Here is a 16297-nt window from a genome sequence, read left to right on the forward strand (position 1 = left end):
TTTTTCGTTTTAGTCCGTTTCAAAAAAAATGTCTCCTTTTTTTTTTTAATATCACGAAATCAAAGAACATTTTGGTACATTCTATATATGTTCATCACAGGATGTGAAAGTCTTCTATACCCTTTTAAATTTCATGATAAGTTAAAATCAGACAAATAAATTGAAATGGAGTACCTAAAATTAAATAGCATGGAAAGATATCTTCGTGATTAAACATATTGGATCAAACTCTATAACAATCAACTTTTATAATAACATTTTATTTTAATAATGGTCAATTTTATTTTTTTTTTAAAAAAACACAATTGAATGATACTCTCTCTTTCTCCCTTATTTTTTTTTTTCATGTGTAAGTTATAAATATTTTTGTTGTAAGGTGTCGAGGCATGTTTCTTGTGAGTTACGTTATTGTATCACATAAACGCAATATTACACAGAGAAAAAGTGATACATCATTTAGAAGCTTAACATCAATTGAGTTCAAACATATATGACTTAAATTTCATATAAAAAATAAATTCAATCGTATATGTCTGAACTTCATAATAAAATGACTAAAGTCTAGTCATATATAACCTTATCTTTAGAAAATGATTAGAGTTGAGTTGTATACATCCTTTTTCATCTTATTTTTTTTTCTTCTATCTTTTCATTATATTTGGTCGATACTATTTTCAAGATATATATATATATATATATATAATTATAGCATATTAAGATCACTTTCCCTTACGAAAATCCCATGAAAACCATAAGGAACTCGACGAGGCAATTTAACATTAGCCACAATATCAAGATTAGGTGATGTTGCATCCATGACCAAAAAATTTGATTCCTCTGTCTTCTCATTATGCACGTACAACATTACGTAGCCATCGTCTTCGTTAGCTCCCAAATTATTTTTCGCCACGAAAAATGGCTCACCGCAAAAGCAACCTTCTCCAAACGTCCTACATGCCACTATGCAATCGCGACGATCAACTTCCGCGATCGATACGTCCAATTTTACGATCCCTGATAACTTAGGTGGAGGGTACCCAATCGCTGCATATACATACCTACACGATCAAATAAAAATTATACATACATTGTCATATATAATATTTATACTGAATATGCTATTAAAACGTACGTACTTGTTTTTCTTCCCAACATAAGTTGGATTTATGACTCCAAAATCAAGATTTCTAGTAGAAATTGGATGTCTACTCACTACCCCACTATTCAAATTAATTTTGACTTTCTCAACACATCCATGTATCATATCCATCCTTTCTAGTGTATGCTCTACCGATAATATATTTGGTGCAATTAATACTATCGTATCGCCTCCATCCTCTTCCCACGCGTTAATCGCGTGTAAATTATTAAACCCTGGCACATCAAACCACCTCATTTCCGATTCACCCTTGGCATAACGTGGAATCACTCCAAGTCGGGAGATTTTCCTCGAGTTTATACCCACCGGTGAACCACCGGCGAGTATGAACTTGATCGGGTTCATTCCTATTTGTATGTCCGAAAATATGGCGTATTTTTTTGTGATTGCAATGTCATGGAACAATGTTGGACGTTTAATTGAAAATATCGGCACGTCTGCGGTTTTTATACCATTCGGGTCGACCCGAAAGTAAATTAAAAACGGCGGAAACGGACCGTAACGGTAAGCAAAAGCCTCGTTAGTATCGGGGTCGATTTTCGGATGAGCTGTCATGCCCCAGACAAGTTTTCCGTTAAAATTATGACGGCCAAGGGTAATAATATCACCGTCTGAGGTTATTTTTACTGCATATGGTAAATCAGATTCACCGAGGGCAAAAAGTTTACCCCCGAATAAAGCTAAGCTTGTATTCGCAAGGCCTATACCGTCTGCGGGATTGAACTGTCTCGTAATGATTCGGGCCAAGGTAATAGCGCCACGTGTGACCGAGGGGATAATACCGTTGAAACCGGAAAAAACGTTAGGGATAATTTGAAAACCGGCTTCATTTTCGATGTTGTATTTGTAAGTTTTGACAAATCGACTACAAAACGTAGCTTTACCTTGGGAAATTTTAATGGAGTGAAGCATTCCATCACCGTCGAAAAGATGGTAAGGTCCACGTGGAAGATATTGAGGGTTAGGTCCATTTCTAATATACGCGCCATCTAGGCAAGGTGGAAGGGAGCCTTCTACTACTTCGCATTCAGTAGGTGGAAGCTCATCTACTGGAGCGAAATTGTTAGAAAGTACGTATTTTGGATCAACGTAAGATTTTCTAGGAGGATCAATGTAAGTATTCACAAAATCGTCAAATGCGTTGAAGATATTCGAAGGAAGTGATGGTTTTCTTGAGGGTATTTGTGCTCTTTTTGGTGGCGAAGGGATTGACTTTTCATCACCAATGGAGAAAACTTTTAGAGTAAAAGAAGACGTGTTACGAGAATAATAATAATAATAATTATTATTAAAAGAAAGAATAGATTTAGGGTGTTGTGGTAATGTAGAAAGAAAAGTTGAAGACAAAGCATTCATTGTGTTATTTCTTGACCAAATTAAGACAAAGATTATTTGATACTAAAGAGTGAATGTTGAAAATATATGTGTTTGCATGATCTAATTTATAGTGTGTGGAAGTGAGGTGTTAGGCGTAAGGCAAAGGAAAGGGACAATTCATTTAAGGAATGCGACAACATTTTTGAAGTGATATATATATCAATAAAATGAAAAGAGGGAAATTATATTACTGATTATGTATGAATTTGATTGAAACTGATAACTTGAGTGAAAATCATACGAAAAATGCATAAGTATCTCTTCAACTTATATCCGAAATTCCAGAGACACTTATACTATACTAAGGTTCTATTATTCTTCTAAACTTATTTTATAAATAATTTTCTACCCCTTTTTGACCTACGCAGCACTAGCTTGAAAAAGAATGTCAACACATATTGGACCCACAAGATAGTGTCAGGTATGCTGAAAAATGATAGAAAATTATTTATATTATAAGTTTAGGGGCTAGAAATCTTAATATAGCATAAACGATAGAAAATTATTTATATAATAAATTGAAGGGGTAATAAAATTTTAATATAATATAAGTGTGTCTATGAGATCTCGGACTAGATTGAGAAGATACTTTTATATTTTTCCAAAATCATATATTCAAATTTAACAAATTCATACAATACGTTAAAACAATACCATCATTTAATAATTACATACACCAAAGATTAGGCAAGAAGATCACCGTATATTTAACTTTATGACTTCTTTGTCTTATTTATCCTCTTACCTTTTTCTTCTTTCTTTCGATTTTTTCAATACGCTAAACTTTCAAGAGTATTGTTTCGTTAAGAAGTTTCTATATCGATAGAGGGATGTAAAATTAGTCTCTTAGTATAGACTTGAATATATCTCTCCTAATGAGCTAGTTAATTTTTTAGGTTAATTTAATTCAAGCGTTAAATTTTTTATAATAGTTACTCGCTTAATAAATATTTTTGAAGCATTATTTCCGAAACTATTTTCTAATTTTTTGGTTTAATAAATTTTAAATGTATAATACAAATGCTTATGTAATATAATACGCAAAGGGGCCTAAAATATCCTTAAAGTATTAAAAATCATATAAAAATTATCCTTCATCCACCTATTGACTCTAAAATATCCTTCCTAAAATACAAAATTAAAGTATTTGCACAATTTTCTCACAAATTACAAATAGCTTGTGGATTTTTTTCACTATTCTATTTTGTTTTCTCTATTTGGTGTATTTTTAAATATTCAATTACCTCTATATTTATAAAGTTTTAAACCTTCTAATTACATCATTAGTAACGTAAATATGACAAAAAAAAATTCACAAAATTCGGTGGCTAAACTCCACCAAAACTCTATGAGAATTTGACTATCAACTTTCACAAATAAGGTTGCTATCTTTCACATTTATGACTATCAATTTTTGCATTTGTGGCTATTGATTTTCACAAGTGTAGCTGCCAAATTACTATCAAGCTTTGTTCCCACAAATCTCTCCCTTAATTTTTATTTTTCTTTCTTTACTTCAACGCTTGATCTCAACCTCTGAAAATCTTCAAACTTGAGAGGCTTTGTAAAGATATCCGCAACTTGATTATGAGATTTCACATATTTAAGTTCTACCTCTTTATTGGCAATGAATTCTCGGATAAAGTGATACCTTGTGCCTAGGGGTGTTTGTGGTTCGCTTTGAATCGATTATTTGTTACAACTAATTAAACCTAACTAATCTAGCTTGCTTTTCAAATTTCCTAACCCAAACCCAGCCAAATGAAAAAATAATTGTTAGTTTGGTTATTATCTATTTTGTTTGGTTTGATTTGTTTTTTTTAATTTTTGGGTCTGAAAAGTAATAAACTTTTAGAGGACATACGAATCTCGATAGTTACAAACACCTAGTACATAAACAATCCACAAGAAAACTACAATCGGCTCAAGTAAACAATTAAGCAATACAATAATTATTACTACATGAAGAAAGTGATTCAATTAAGAGAATGAGTGACTATCTTATGTGAGATAGGGTATGTAAAGACTAAAGTAATGGATTTTGATAGACTTGGACTTAGGATTATAATAGTTGAGTTAAAATTTAAGTGTTGGACTTGAGAAAATGGTATATTAAAGGCTTAAGTTAATTAAAATTTAACAAAATATTTATATTTTTATTTATGAATAATATATAAATAATTATAAAATTTATATATTTAATTTGTCAATTCGATTATTTTTGCAATTGTTTTTTAGTAAAATCAAAATCAAACCATATAGTATCTATTTACAAAATTTAAAACCATATTTTTTTCAACTACAAACTATATCGTCACTAATTAACATAATAGTTAACGACAAGGTTATTTCGTCGGTATAAATCGTCTTTTTAACAAAACACTCAATCAACCACACTATTTAAACTTTCTTTTTTTTTTTACAAACAAATTTCATAAATAGTATGCCTTCAAAGATGAAAATATATTTTTGTAGTTTAACTTTTATTTAGCGACGAATGATCAGTATATCGTCTTTAAATATTTTTAACGACCCACATTTTGTGACGAAGGTCTGACAATTTTTTTTTTCAATTACTAAATATTTTTTGTGATGAAATATGAGTTTTAAGTGACAAAATTATCCCCCACTAATAATTAAATTTGTTGTAGTGTGCATAAACTTTTTCGTAATCAATAACATGCCTTTGCTTATAGCCTTTAGCCACAAAGTATTACCTTGTATCTCTTTATAGGCATTTTCTAATATATTTGTTTGACTAAAATCTTGAACACCTTAATTACGTATAAAAAATGTATTGTTTATACAAAAAAAAATTGCTAGAAATTAGTGAAAAGATACATTTCCACTATTACAAAAATTGTTATCAACCTAATATTAGATGCCATAGGAAGAAACTCAAATTTTAAAGCTCCCTTTCCGAATTCGTATGCACTTAGGGTGTGTTTGGTATGGAAGCGAAAAATGTTTTCCAAATTTAAGAGAAATGACTTGCTTTCAAAACATAAGAAAAATATTTTCCAAAATACTCTTCCGATATCCCCCTATCCACCCCAACCTATCAGCTAAGTGTAGCAGTGGTACCGGAACCGGCAAAACCGGACCGGTAATTACCGGAACCGGTACTGCGTGTACCGATTCAGTTCCGGAATCGGAACCGGACCGATCCGGGAAACCGGTAAAATAACTATTGTTCCGTCCCGGTCCGGTAGTAAACCGGTACTAGACCGGACCGGACCGGGCCGGTATCCGGGATGAACCAAATTTTAAAAAAAAATTTAATTGAATCTAATTTTTATTATAATTTAAATTTCAAACTTTAAAGTTATAAATTTAAATTTTCAAACTTTAAATTCAAACTAGTTTGAAAATTTTAAATTCAAATTTTAAAGTTGAATTTAAATTTCAAACTTTAAAGTTATAAACTTTAAAGTTTTAATTTAAAATTTTCAAAATTTTAAAGTTTCAAATTTAAATTTTCAAACTTTAAATTCAAACTTTTAAAGTTTTTGAAAATTTAAAATTCAAATTTTAAAGTTATAAAAATTTAAATTTCAAACTCTTCAATTTTGAAATTTTTGAATTTAAACTTTAAAGTTATAAAATTTAAAATTGACTATAACAAAAATTAAATTTAATACAACAATATTAAAAAACAAATTAAGGCGAATATCCTATATTTTTATTAATATATATTATATATTACAATTACATTTACAAAAATATTAGTTTGAATTAATAGTTGGTGCCACCATATAAATCCCTTCGTAAATCATTCAACATTTCTTTAATAACATGTTCGAGAACAGGTTGAATAGAAAGATCTTCCATTGCTTCAATCCCGTCGTCACTATAATCCTGCATTACTTCATCAACGTCATCTTGAAATTTGGTCGGTAGTGGTTCACGACCCAAATTTCTTCTCTCGGCATTAATCCAATCTCGAAATAATACCGATATCTCCAAGCTGTCGGCTGCTAGTGAATGCCTATGTTCTCCAAGTTGAAACATTGCTGCACTAAAGACGCCTTCCGAAGCTACCGACGACGCTTGCATTGCTAATATATCTCGAACCATCGGTACTAGTTTTGGAAATCCTTTGGTGCGCTCTCTCCACCATTTGAGAACATCTTCAGTATGTTCTGTCATTTGATTAATATATGCATCAAAATCATTTCTATTATCGTGAGAAAGTTCAAGATAATCCACTAAATAATTATCAATATTATTTTCATCAAATCTAACCCTAGATTTTGAAAATTTTTACGCCGAGACTTAACTTGACATTTAAATATAAAATGACATGCATTTTCAACTTTCGTACATCCGTTATCATACATATTTACACCATCTCTAACCATCAAATTATATATATGTGCAGTACACCTAATATGATAATTATCACCATAAAAAGGACAAAGTGTAGTTTTTAAATATCGAACAGCAGAATTATTACTTGAAGCATTATCTAATGTTATATTACTTATTTTATCACATATTTCATAACTTTGTAAAATATCTAAAATAGTTTGAGCAATATAACTACCGGTTTTTTGCATTTGACAACATTTGTAACCTAAAATTCTTTTTTGCATATAAAAATTTTCATCAATCCAATGTGCAGTAACAGCCAAATAATCGTTACCATTTACACTACGACCCATATCAGAAGTAATAGCTATTTTACAAGTATTATAATAAAATAAACAACGAAGATATTGAAAATGTTGTGCATGATAATCAAATACAGTCTTTTTTATTGTATTTCTAGCAAAACCTTTAAAATTTGGATTATATACAATTTGAATATAATGTATAAAATCGGGATTTTCAGCAAAACTAAATGGCAAACCCATAACACATATCATTTTAGCTAGTTCTTCAAGATCTTTTTCTCTACTATATGAAGGTAGTAAACTAGAGCCAGAAACATTAGACGGATTTAATTGTGTTTGTACCATTTTAGAGCCGCCTACTCCTACATTTTCAGGAAGGGGGGTACCGTTTTTTTAGCTTCCGCTACCGCTTTAGCATGCGAAAATTCATTTTTACAACAAGACATTAAATGACTACTCAAATGTCCCGTTCCGCCAGATTTGCCCACAGTTTTATGATTTAATATATGTTTACATTTATTACAAATAGCTTGTGTTTTATCTTCATTTTGTGTCATAAATTGCCAAACAACCGATTTTTTAACACGTTCTATCTTAGGCCTAGGATGTACTGGGGGAACTGGGGCAGGACAACGAAAGGGAGCGGGACTAGGAGTAGTAGCCGTAGGTGGCTGAGTTTCATCATCATCATCATCAAAAATAGGCGTATCAGTATAATTATCAATATCATTATCATTATCATTATCACTAGGCAAATCCTCATCAAAATTACCAAAGCGACGTTGTAAATGTTCATGATAAGGATCTAATCCTGAATTACTATCAATATTAAATACCGTATCATCAACATGTGTATAATCATCCCTATTTATTCTTAGTATAGTAGATTTTTTAGTTTTTGATTTAGAAGAACTATCGGTTTTTGCATTATTAGAGGATGTAAAGTTACAAACATTTCTTACACGCTCTAATGCACTTTTTTCCCCTTTCCTTTTTGAACAATATTTTTTCCGAAATCCATATTAAAAAATTAAACGTGAGAATAAATATAATAAGAAAAATGTTATGCAATTATGCAAACAATAAATCACAAATAAATAAATAATTATTTAAATATAAATGAAACGTAAAATAAAAGTTAGAACGAATGTACCGAACGTCTACTTAAAAAAGTAGACGTTTATGACCGCCGATAGTCGAACGTGGAAAGTTGAAAATTGAATTTTGAAGCTCCAAATCTAATTTCCAAAGACCAAGTAAGGCAACACCGAAATTTAAGATATTATATATTATAGAATTAGAGATTAGAAATAGAGAGTAGAGAATTGAGACTTGAGAGAGTAGAAGATGAATAGATGATATTGTGAATTGTGATTTAAAAGAATGAAATTTAGGGGTATTTATAAGTAAAAAAATAGGTTAAAGTGTAATTTTTAAAACTTTAGGGTATTAAAAAAGTTAGGGGTGGGGTAAGGGCTTTATTGGATGTATTTTTCTTCAACTAGCCGTTGGGGGGACCCACTAGCCGTTACCAACGGCTAGTAACGGCTCTATTTAAAAAAAAATTAAACCGGACCAGACCAGACCGGACCGGACCGGTAATTACCGGAACCGGTAAAAACCGGATATTCGGTAATTCCGTCCCGGTTCCTGTCCCGGAACCGGAAACCCAAACCCTAACAGGTACTAACCGGTATCGAACCGGTACCGAACCGGATCGGGACGGACCGGACCGGGAACCGGTAGGTACCGGTTCCGCTGCCACTCTTACTATCAGCTCCTACTCCTAAAAAAATTTAAATTTATTTTAAAAAATATTTTTAACTTCAGAATTTCAATTTTTCACCCCTATCATCGAGCCCCCTACTAGCCACCCCACCCCTGCTAGCCCCTCCCCCTCCCTTAAAAAAATAATATTGTTTTTTTTATAAAAAAATTCAATTTCGAATTTTAATTTTTTTCACCCCTACCCTCGAACCCCCCAACCCCACCACAAAAAAAAAATTAAAAGTTTGTTTTTGTAAAAAAAAAAATTAACTTGAAAAATTATTTTCTACTCTAGTAAAAAAATAAAAGATATATCTCAAAATATTTTTCACTCAAAAATGAAACACTAAAATATTTTTTCGGAAAATATTTTCTACTCACCAACCAAACATGAGAAAATAAGTCAAATATCTATTTGTTTTCTAAAAAAACATTTTCTAGGAAAATGTTTTTCATGGAAAACATACCAAACACACCCTTAATCTTTTACGCTACATATATTTAATACTCTTTATATATGTTCTTAAAATTTTTAGCGACATCGAATCTGATGACACTTGGCTAATGTCAATAAAAACTTTAGCACTCTTTAATAGTATATCTTTTTGTCACGGTTATTTTTATCGTAGAGTAATTAACTATGCTCTTGATCACTAAAACATTATAACTTAATATAAAAGTTATTCAATTTTTTCTGAATATCATAAAAACGTCTTCTTCATTTATTCCTAATTAACTGGTGATGTTCCACAATTAATTTAGATTTATTGCAATCACGTCAAGTGATATAAATGAACTTGATTTCTTCTTCTTTTTTTAAATTTTTTTTAATAGAGTTCCAATGCAAAACGGAGAACGCCATTAATTCCAATTTAAGAGTGTTAACAAACTTGATTTCTTTTTTTTTTATTTAGTTTTAGTAGAGATTAAAGAAAAGATGAAAAAACACTTAATTTGTTCTATAAGGGGTCTCTTTTTAAAAGTTGTACCGTAATTCCTAAGGGGACGTTTAATGGGATTAACTTAAATGGGTAAATTACGTAAATTTACACACTTTTAATAAGAAATTACAATATATAATATATACCTAATAAGTTTCTAATTATATTAATTCCTTAAAAATTAAAAAATTTGAATATAATCATTGAAACTCGGATATATTAAATACTATCTCGAATATATTAATATAATTATATTAATTCCTTAAAAATTAAAAAATTTGGATACAATCATTGAAACTCGAATACATTAAATACTATCTCGGATATATTAATATGTAACTCGAATATATTAAAAACTAACTCAGATACACAATATGTAGCTCGAGTACATAATATATAGCTCGGATTCATAAAATACTGGCTCAATTACATTAATATGTAGCTCTGATACATTGAGGGATAATGGAAATAAAGCGAAACAAAAGAGGTGCATTCCTATAATTCTCCTTAAATTATAGTGTCACTTAATTTGTTATTTGGTTGACAATTTCAGAATAACTTATTCAGGGATTAATAAATTTTATTAGGACAAGTTATCCCTTCCCTTGAATGGTATAGTAAGTCCGAAATAACTTATTCCAAAAAAATAGGTAAATGACAAAAATATCCTTGTAAATCCTTCACATTCATAAAGGGTATTTTGTAAAGAAATAAGTTCTTAAAATTTATCAAAAAAACATATTATTTTTAGTACGACAAATCTAACACTCATTAAAAAATAATCTCATTAAAACTTTTACGTCATAATTTATCTCATCAAAACTTGTATTCAAACTAACTAAGTAATCCTAAAGAATAGCCTTTATGTCTATGTCTATACTATAAATTAGATCATGCAAACACGTCTCTCTTTAGTATCAAATAATCTTTGTTCAAAATAATAGTTTAAAATTGGAGGTTGTTTAGGTTTTGTTATTTCTAATGTGATGTATACGAGTACGGAGCCTAAAGGGTACAAAATATTAACAAAAAATTTAAAACGGTATATAAAATTTTATATTAACCAAAACGGCAAAATCGCTGCATCAACAGTGATTTACTTCCCCGGTAAAAGCAAAATCGCTGCAGAGGCAGCGATTTTGCAAAATGTGAATTTTTTTTAGAAAAAATGAAATCGCTACCTAGGCAGCGATTTTAATTTATTTTTTTTAAAAGTCTCTGCCTAGGCAGCGATTTATAATTTTTATTTTTTTTAAATGTGGAAGTCGCTGCCCAGGCAGCGACTTTTATAATTTTTTTTTTTAATTTTTAAATTTTTTTCTTAAAAAAATATGGAAAGAATATGAATTTTTTTTTTTAAAAAAAAATTTAAAGCAGCAATTTTATAAAATAAAAAAATTTAATAATTTTTTTATTAAATCGCTGCTTTAAATTTTATTTTTTAAAAAAATTATTTTTGGAAAATCGCAGCGATTTCCCTATTTTAAAAAAAAATTATAAATTCGCTGAGCGATTTACATATTTTTTAAAAAATAAATTTATAAATCACTGCGTAGGCAGCGATTTAAAAAATTTATAATTTATTTTTTTAAAAAAATCGCTGCCTAGGGAGTGATTTATAAATTTTATAATTTTTTTAAAAAAAAAATAAGGAAAATCGCTGCCTAGAAATTGAAATGTGGAAGTCGCTGCCCAGGCAGCGACTTCCACATTTCAATTTTTTTTTAAAAAAAAATTGCTGCCTAGGCAGCGATTTAAAAAAAAAAAATTAAAATCGCTGCCTAGGGAGCGATTTCATTTTTTTTAAAAAAAAATTCACATTTTGCAAAATCGCCGCATCTGTAGCGATTTTGCTTTTTCCGGTGGAGTAAATCGCTGTTCATGTAGCGATTTTGCCGTTTTGGTTAATATAAAATTTTATATACTATTTTAGAATTTTTGTTAATATTTTATATCTTTTAGGCTTCGAACTCTGATATATACGACGAAAATGAAAAGCGAAAGGTTATTAGTTACGTATCAATTTTATTGAATCCGATAACTCTAGTGAAAATCATATATTCAAATTAATAAATCGATAAAATACGTTAAAAAAAAACAATCAATTAATAGTTACATACACCAAAGATTAGGTAAGAAGAGATCCACATATATGTATTTGGATAACTTTTGATGTTAAGACTAAGTGTTATTTTTTTTTTGGAGCATTTCCAAAATTATTTTCTAATTTGTTGGTTTAATTTTTTTAAAAATAAATTACACAAATACTTTATGTAATACGGCCTAATTAGTGTGAGCCCGGAGCCTAAAGAATATAAAATATTAACAAAAATTTCAAAACGGTATATAAAATTTATATTAACCAAAATGACAAAATCGCTGGAACAACGGCGATTTCCTCCACCGGAAAAAGCAAAATCGCTGCTACTGCGGCGATTTTGCAAAATGTATTTTTTAAAAAAGAAAAAATTAAATCGCTATCTAGACAATGATTTTCCATTTTTTATAAAGTAAATCGCTATCTAGGTAGCGATAATTTTTTTTTAATGGAAATCGCTTCTTAGGCAGCGATTTTCTTTTAAAATTGAAAATTGTTGCTCAGGTAGCGATTTGAATTTTTTTAAAGAAAAATCACAATTGCAAAATCGCTGCACTAGCATCGATTTTGTTTTTTCCGGTGGAGGAAATCGTTGTTGTTCCAGCGATTTTGCCAATTTGACTGATATAAAATTTTATATACCATTTTAAAATTTTGGTTAATATTTTATACCTTTAGGCTCAGGACTTCTAATTACATATTAATCGATAATATTTTTTTCTTGAATCAAAGACAGAAATAAAATAGGCATATGGTACTCTACTTATCTTGAACTTCTCTTATAAAATTAGGTTTTTTATGCTAGGAAATTTGTAATTGCTTCACACGATATAACAATAATTTAGAATTAACTTTTTATAATCTAAATAGAAATAAAGAGATAAGTTTTATTTTGATGATAGTTAAGACTTGTTTTTCCTCTTAATATATTTTTTTTAATTTTAACATTTATTTGTTATAAAATATACTGGACATTATTTTTTTTCCTTGTCATCTTCAATAGTTTTTAAATACAATAAATAAATGGAAGAAAAGATTAAAAAAATATAAGAAATAAATAAATAAAAGTATTGACCTTAAAAAGGTATCACATCAGATTTTTTTATTCTTTAGCTGACTTGTTCTTATTAATAATGGATATTAGATTCTTTAAACGAACTAAATGAAAATAATTGTGAAAGATGTCAATAGAAAATACGAAAAAAAGTTAATTATGAATAATTTTCGTCTTGTACATACGATATAGATAATCAAAAAAATATAAGAAAATAAAAATAATTGATAGAACATGTATTAATAATACTGAATTGTGTATTACGTAGAATAAATATAAATCTGAACACTTTCACTTTCATGAATAATGCATTTTTTCTTTTTTTAAAACAAAAGGTATTCTATATTCACCCTTACTTAGTGAATAGTTTGACTCTTGCAATGCAAATACTTTTGAGTAATTAAATTAAGTTTTGCTACTGTTCCTTTATTTTGAGTTGAAGTTTGTTCCAATTGGTGCTTTCATTGAGTTGTAATCCATGGATTCTGATGTTCCGTCGGGTTCTTCGTCTGAGTTTACGGTGTTATCAACTCGTTTAGACAACTTTAGTCAGCTAGTGCAGGATTTTATCTCAACGATTGTTGCTCGGTCCACCGTTGTTGACCCTTTTCGTCCACGACGGACGGATATGTGTTTATCTGTTGGATCTAATTCTTAAAAGCTGATGGATGACTATTTCAAGTTGAGCGTTATTTTGAATTTTATTCCATCTTGCTGGTTTTTCGGCGTCGATTGGTCGCATTTTGCTGAGATCGTCTTCGATTCAGGATAGGTCCTTGCGTTCCCGACTCTCTAAGCTTGTACAGACGTCCATTGTGGCAGAGTTTCGATCCAGATTCGAAGTTATCTCTAATAACACGGTACACTTCCCTGATGAGTTTTTGAATAGGTGTTTTATTTCGGGGCCCCGATTGGATGTTGAGGATGAAGTCGCTATTTGAGAGCTCACTTTCTTAGAAGAGGCCATACGTTTAGCCCAAATGTATGAGCAGAAGTTAAACTATGCTAAAGCACTTGTTCGTCCTGATTTTGTGCGAACTCAAATCCTACTACTTCGTCTCATATGACTCTGTCTAAACCAGCTGCTACACCATCTGTCTTTCCCAAAATTCCAATCAAGCGTCTCTCAGCCTCTAAGCTCCAGGCTAAACGAGAAAAAGGATTGTGCTACAATTGTGATGAGAAATAGACCATTGGACACAAATGCAAGGCACTTCCTTAGTTACTTCTTTTGGAGGGGTCATCTGAATCCTCAATTGAGTTGCCCGACTCTTTTCGTCCTGAGGATTTCATAGCAGAAGAACTACAATGTTTGGAGGTTCAAGTTCACTCCGCTATTTCTTATCACGCTTTGTCGGGTGGTATGTGTCATGCTACCCTTCACTTTAATGGTCATGTGTGCAAGTGTTGGTTGATGGGGGAGCACACATAATTTTGTGCAAGCATAAGTTGCCAAATTTCTAAATATGTCTGTTGAGCCAACACCTTTTTTTCAGTGGTAGTGGGTAGTGGTCAACGTCTTCGCTGTGATGGGGTGGTTCGACAAGTCCCTTTGTCAATCCAAGGGTGTGATCTTGTGTTTGACTTGTATGTCCTTTCTCTACACAGTGCGGATATTGTTTTGGGCATCTCTTGGTTGAGTTCATTGGGGACAGTTCTACAAGATTACTCTCGACGTCTCCTTGAGTTTTCCCAGAAGGGACAAAAGTATAGCTGGATCGGAGAGCCTTTGGATAAGGCTTAACCAGTGTATTTACACACGTTACGACGACTTTGTGAGACTAATGCAGTGTCTTCTTACTTTTGCCTCCAGGTGGTGACGACTAAGGATCCTGATCCACCCCCTTCTCCACCTAAGTTGGACCCCATTTTAGCTTCTTATACGGATGTGTTTCGCAAACCTCAAGGATTACCACCAGCGCACGAACTTGATCATGCTATCCATCTTAATCCGGGGACAGGACCAATCAATGTTAAACCATACATGTACCCCTATTTCCAGAAGAATATAAGGGAACAATTAGTTGCTAATATGCTCAATGATGGAATCATCCATCCTGACACTAGTCCCTTTTCTTCGCCTGATCTGTCAGTTCGCAAGAAAGATGGCTCCTGGCGATTTTATATAGACTATCGTGCCTTCAATGCCATTACTGTGAGGGATAGATCTCATGTTCCAACTATCGATGAACTTTTTGATGAATTACATGGCGCAACTTATTTTTCTAAGTTGGATTTTGGTTACCATCAGATACGTGTTCACCCTGAGGATGTGGCTAAAACAGCTTTTCTCACTCATGAAGGGCATTATGAATTCCTTGTGATGTGGTTTGACTTATCTAGTGCTCCTTCTACATTTCAAGCTATAATGAATTAAATCTTTCGGTTGCTGCTTCGTTGTTGTGTTTTGGTATTTTTTGATGATATTTTGGTTTATAGTCAGACTTGGGAACATCATTTGCAGCACTTAACTCAGGTTCACCAGATTCTTCGTGAGCATAAATTGGTGGCAAAACGTTCTAAATGCTTATTTGGGCAACCTCAGGTCGATTATCTTGGTCATGTCATTTCTCGTAAGGGTTTAGCAGTTGACCCTTCCAAAATATCGGTTATCCAGCAGTGGCCAGTTCCAACAAATGTGAAAAGGGTGCGGAGTTTCTTAGGGCTCACTGGATATTGTAGGCGTTTCATTAAGCAATACGCCACAATTGCCACTCTTTTAACTGATTTACTAAAAAAAAAAACCTTTTAAGTGGGGAAGTATTGCAAAATGGGCATTTGAGACTTCTAAGGACAAGTTGAGTTGCACTCCAGTCTTAGTATTACCAGACTTCACACGGGAATTTCACTTGGAAACTGATGTTTCTGGTGTTGGTATGGGGGCAATCTTGTCTTAGAGAGGCCATCCCATTGCAATTTACAGCCAAAAGTTTGTCAGCAAATGAAGGACATAAATCGCAGCCCTGCAGGTTATCTGCAACCTCTGCCCATAGCGAATGTAGTATTTGAGGAGATCGCTATGGACTTCATCACCTGCCTTCCGAGTTCTAAAGGGTCATGTTCTTTCATCATGAAGACGTGACTTTTCATAAGATTCATGTTCTTTCATGAACATATGACTTTTGCTAAAAGTTGTGTTCTTTGATGGACAAACAAATTTTAATAATAGTCATGTTCTTTCATGAATAGATATGTCTATTCAATTTAAGACCTCTATATATTACAGAATATCCAACAAAAACAAACCAAACCGATTTAAAAAGTTAGTTTTTTCGTGTGGTTTGG

General features: G+C 31.4%; 1 protein-coding gene across 1 annotated transcript; it reads right to left on the bottom strand.

The window, feature by feature from the left end:
• Window positions 1-541: 541 nt before the first annotated feature.
• On the bottom strand, window positions 542-2572 carry LOC101250828 (probable carotenoid cleavage dioxygenase 4, chloroplastic). Its single transcript, XM_019215176.3, has 2 exons — window positions 1137-2572; window positions 542-1058 (listed from the first exon to the last, which is right to left on the bottom strand). Exons 1-2 carry the CDS (start codon window positions 2513-2515, stop codon window positions 704-706), a joined length of 1734 nt encoding a protein of 577 aa, XP_019070721.2. The 5' UTR covers window positions 2516-2572; the 3' UTR covers window positions 542-703.
• Window positions 2573-16297: the final 13725 nt, after the last annotated feature.

The sequence above is a fragment of the Solanum lycopersicum genome, chromosome 8 (assembly GCF_036512215.1).
Source record: "Solanum lycopersicum chromosome 8, SLM_r2.1".
Lineage (NCBI taxonomy): Eukaryota > Viridiplantae > Streptophyta > Magnoliopsida > Solanales > Solanaceae > Solanum > Solanum lycopersicum.

Bases quoted from the DNA above. Each gene is read 5' to 3' on its own strand.
- LOC101250828 (XM_019215176.3), bottom strand. From the start codon at position 2,515: ATGAATGCTTTGTCTTCAACTTTTCTTTCTACATTACCACAACACCCT. The intron at 1,059-1,136 runs GTACGTACGTTT...TTGATCGTGTAG, and splicing joins TATGTTGGGAAGAAAAACAA to GTATGTATATGCAGCGATTG.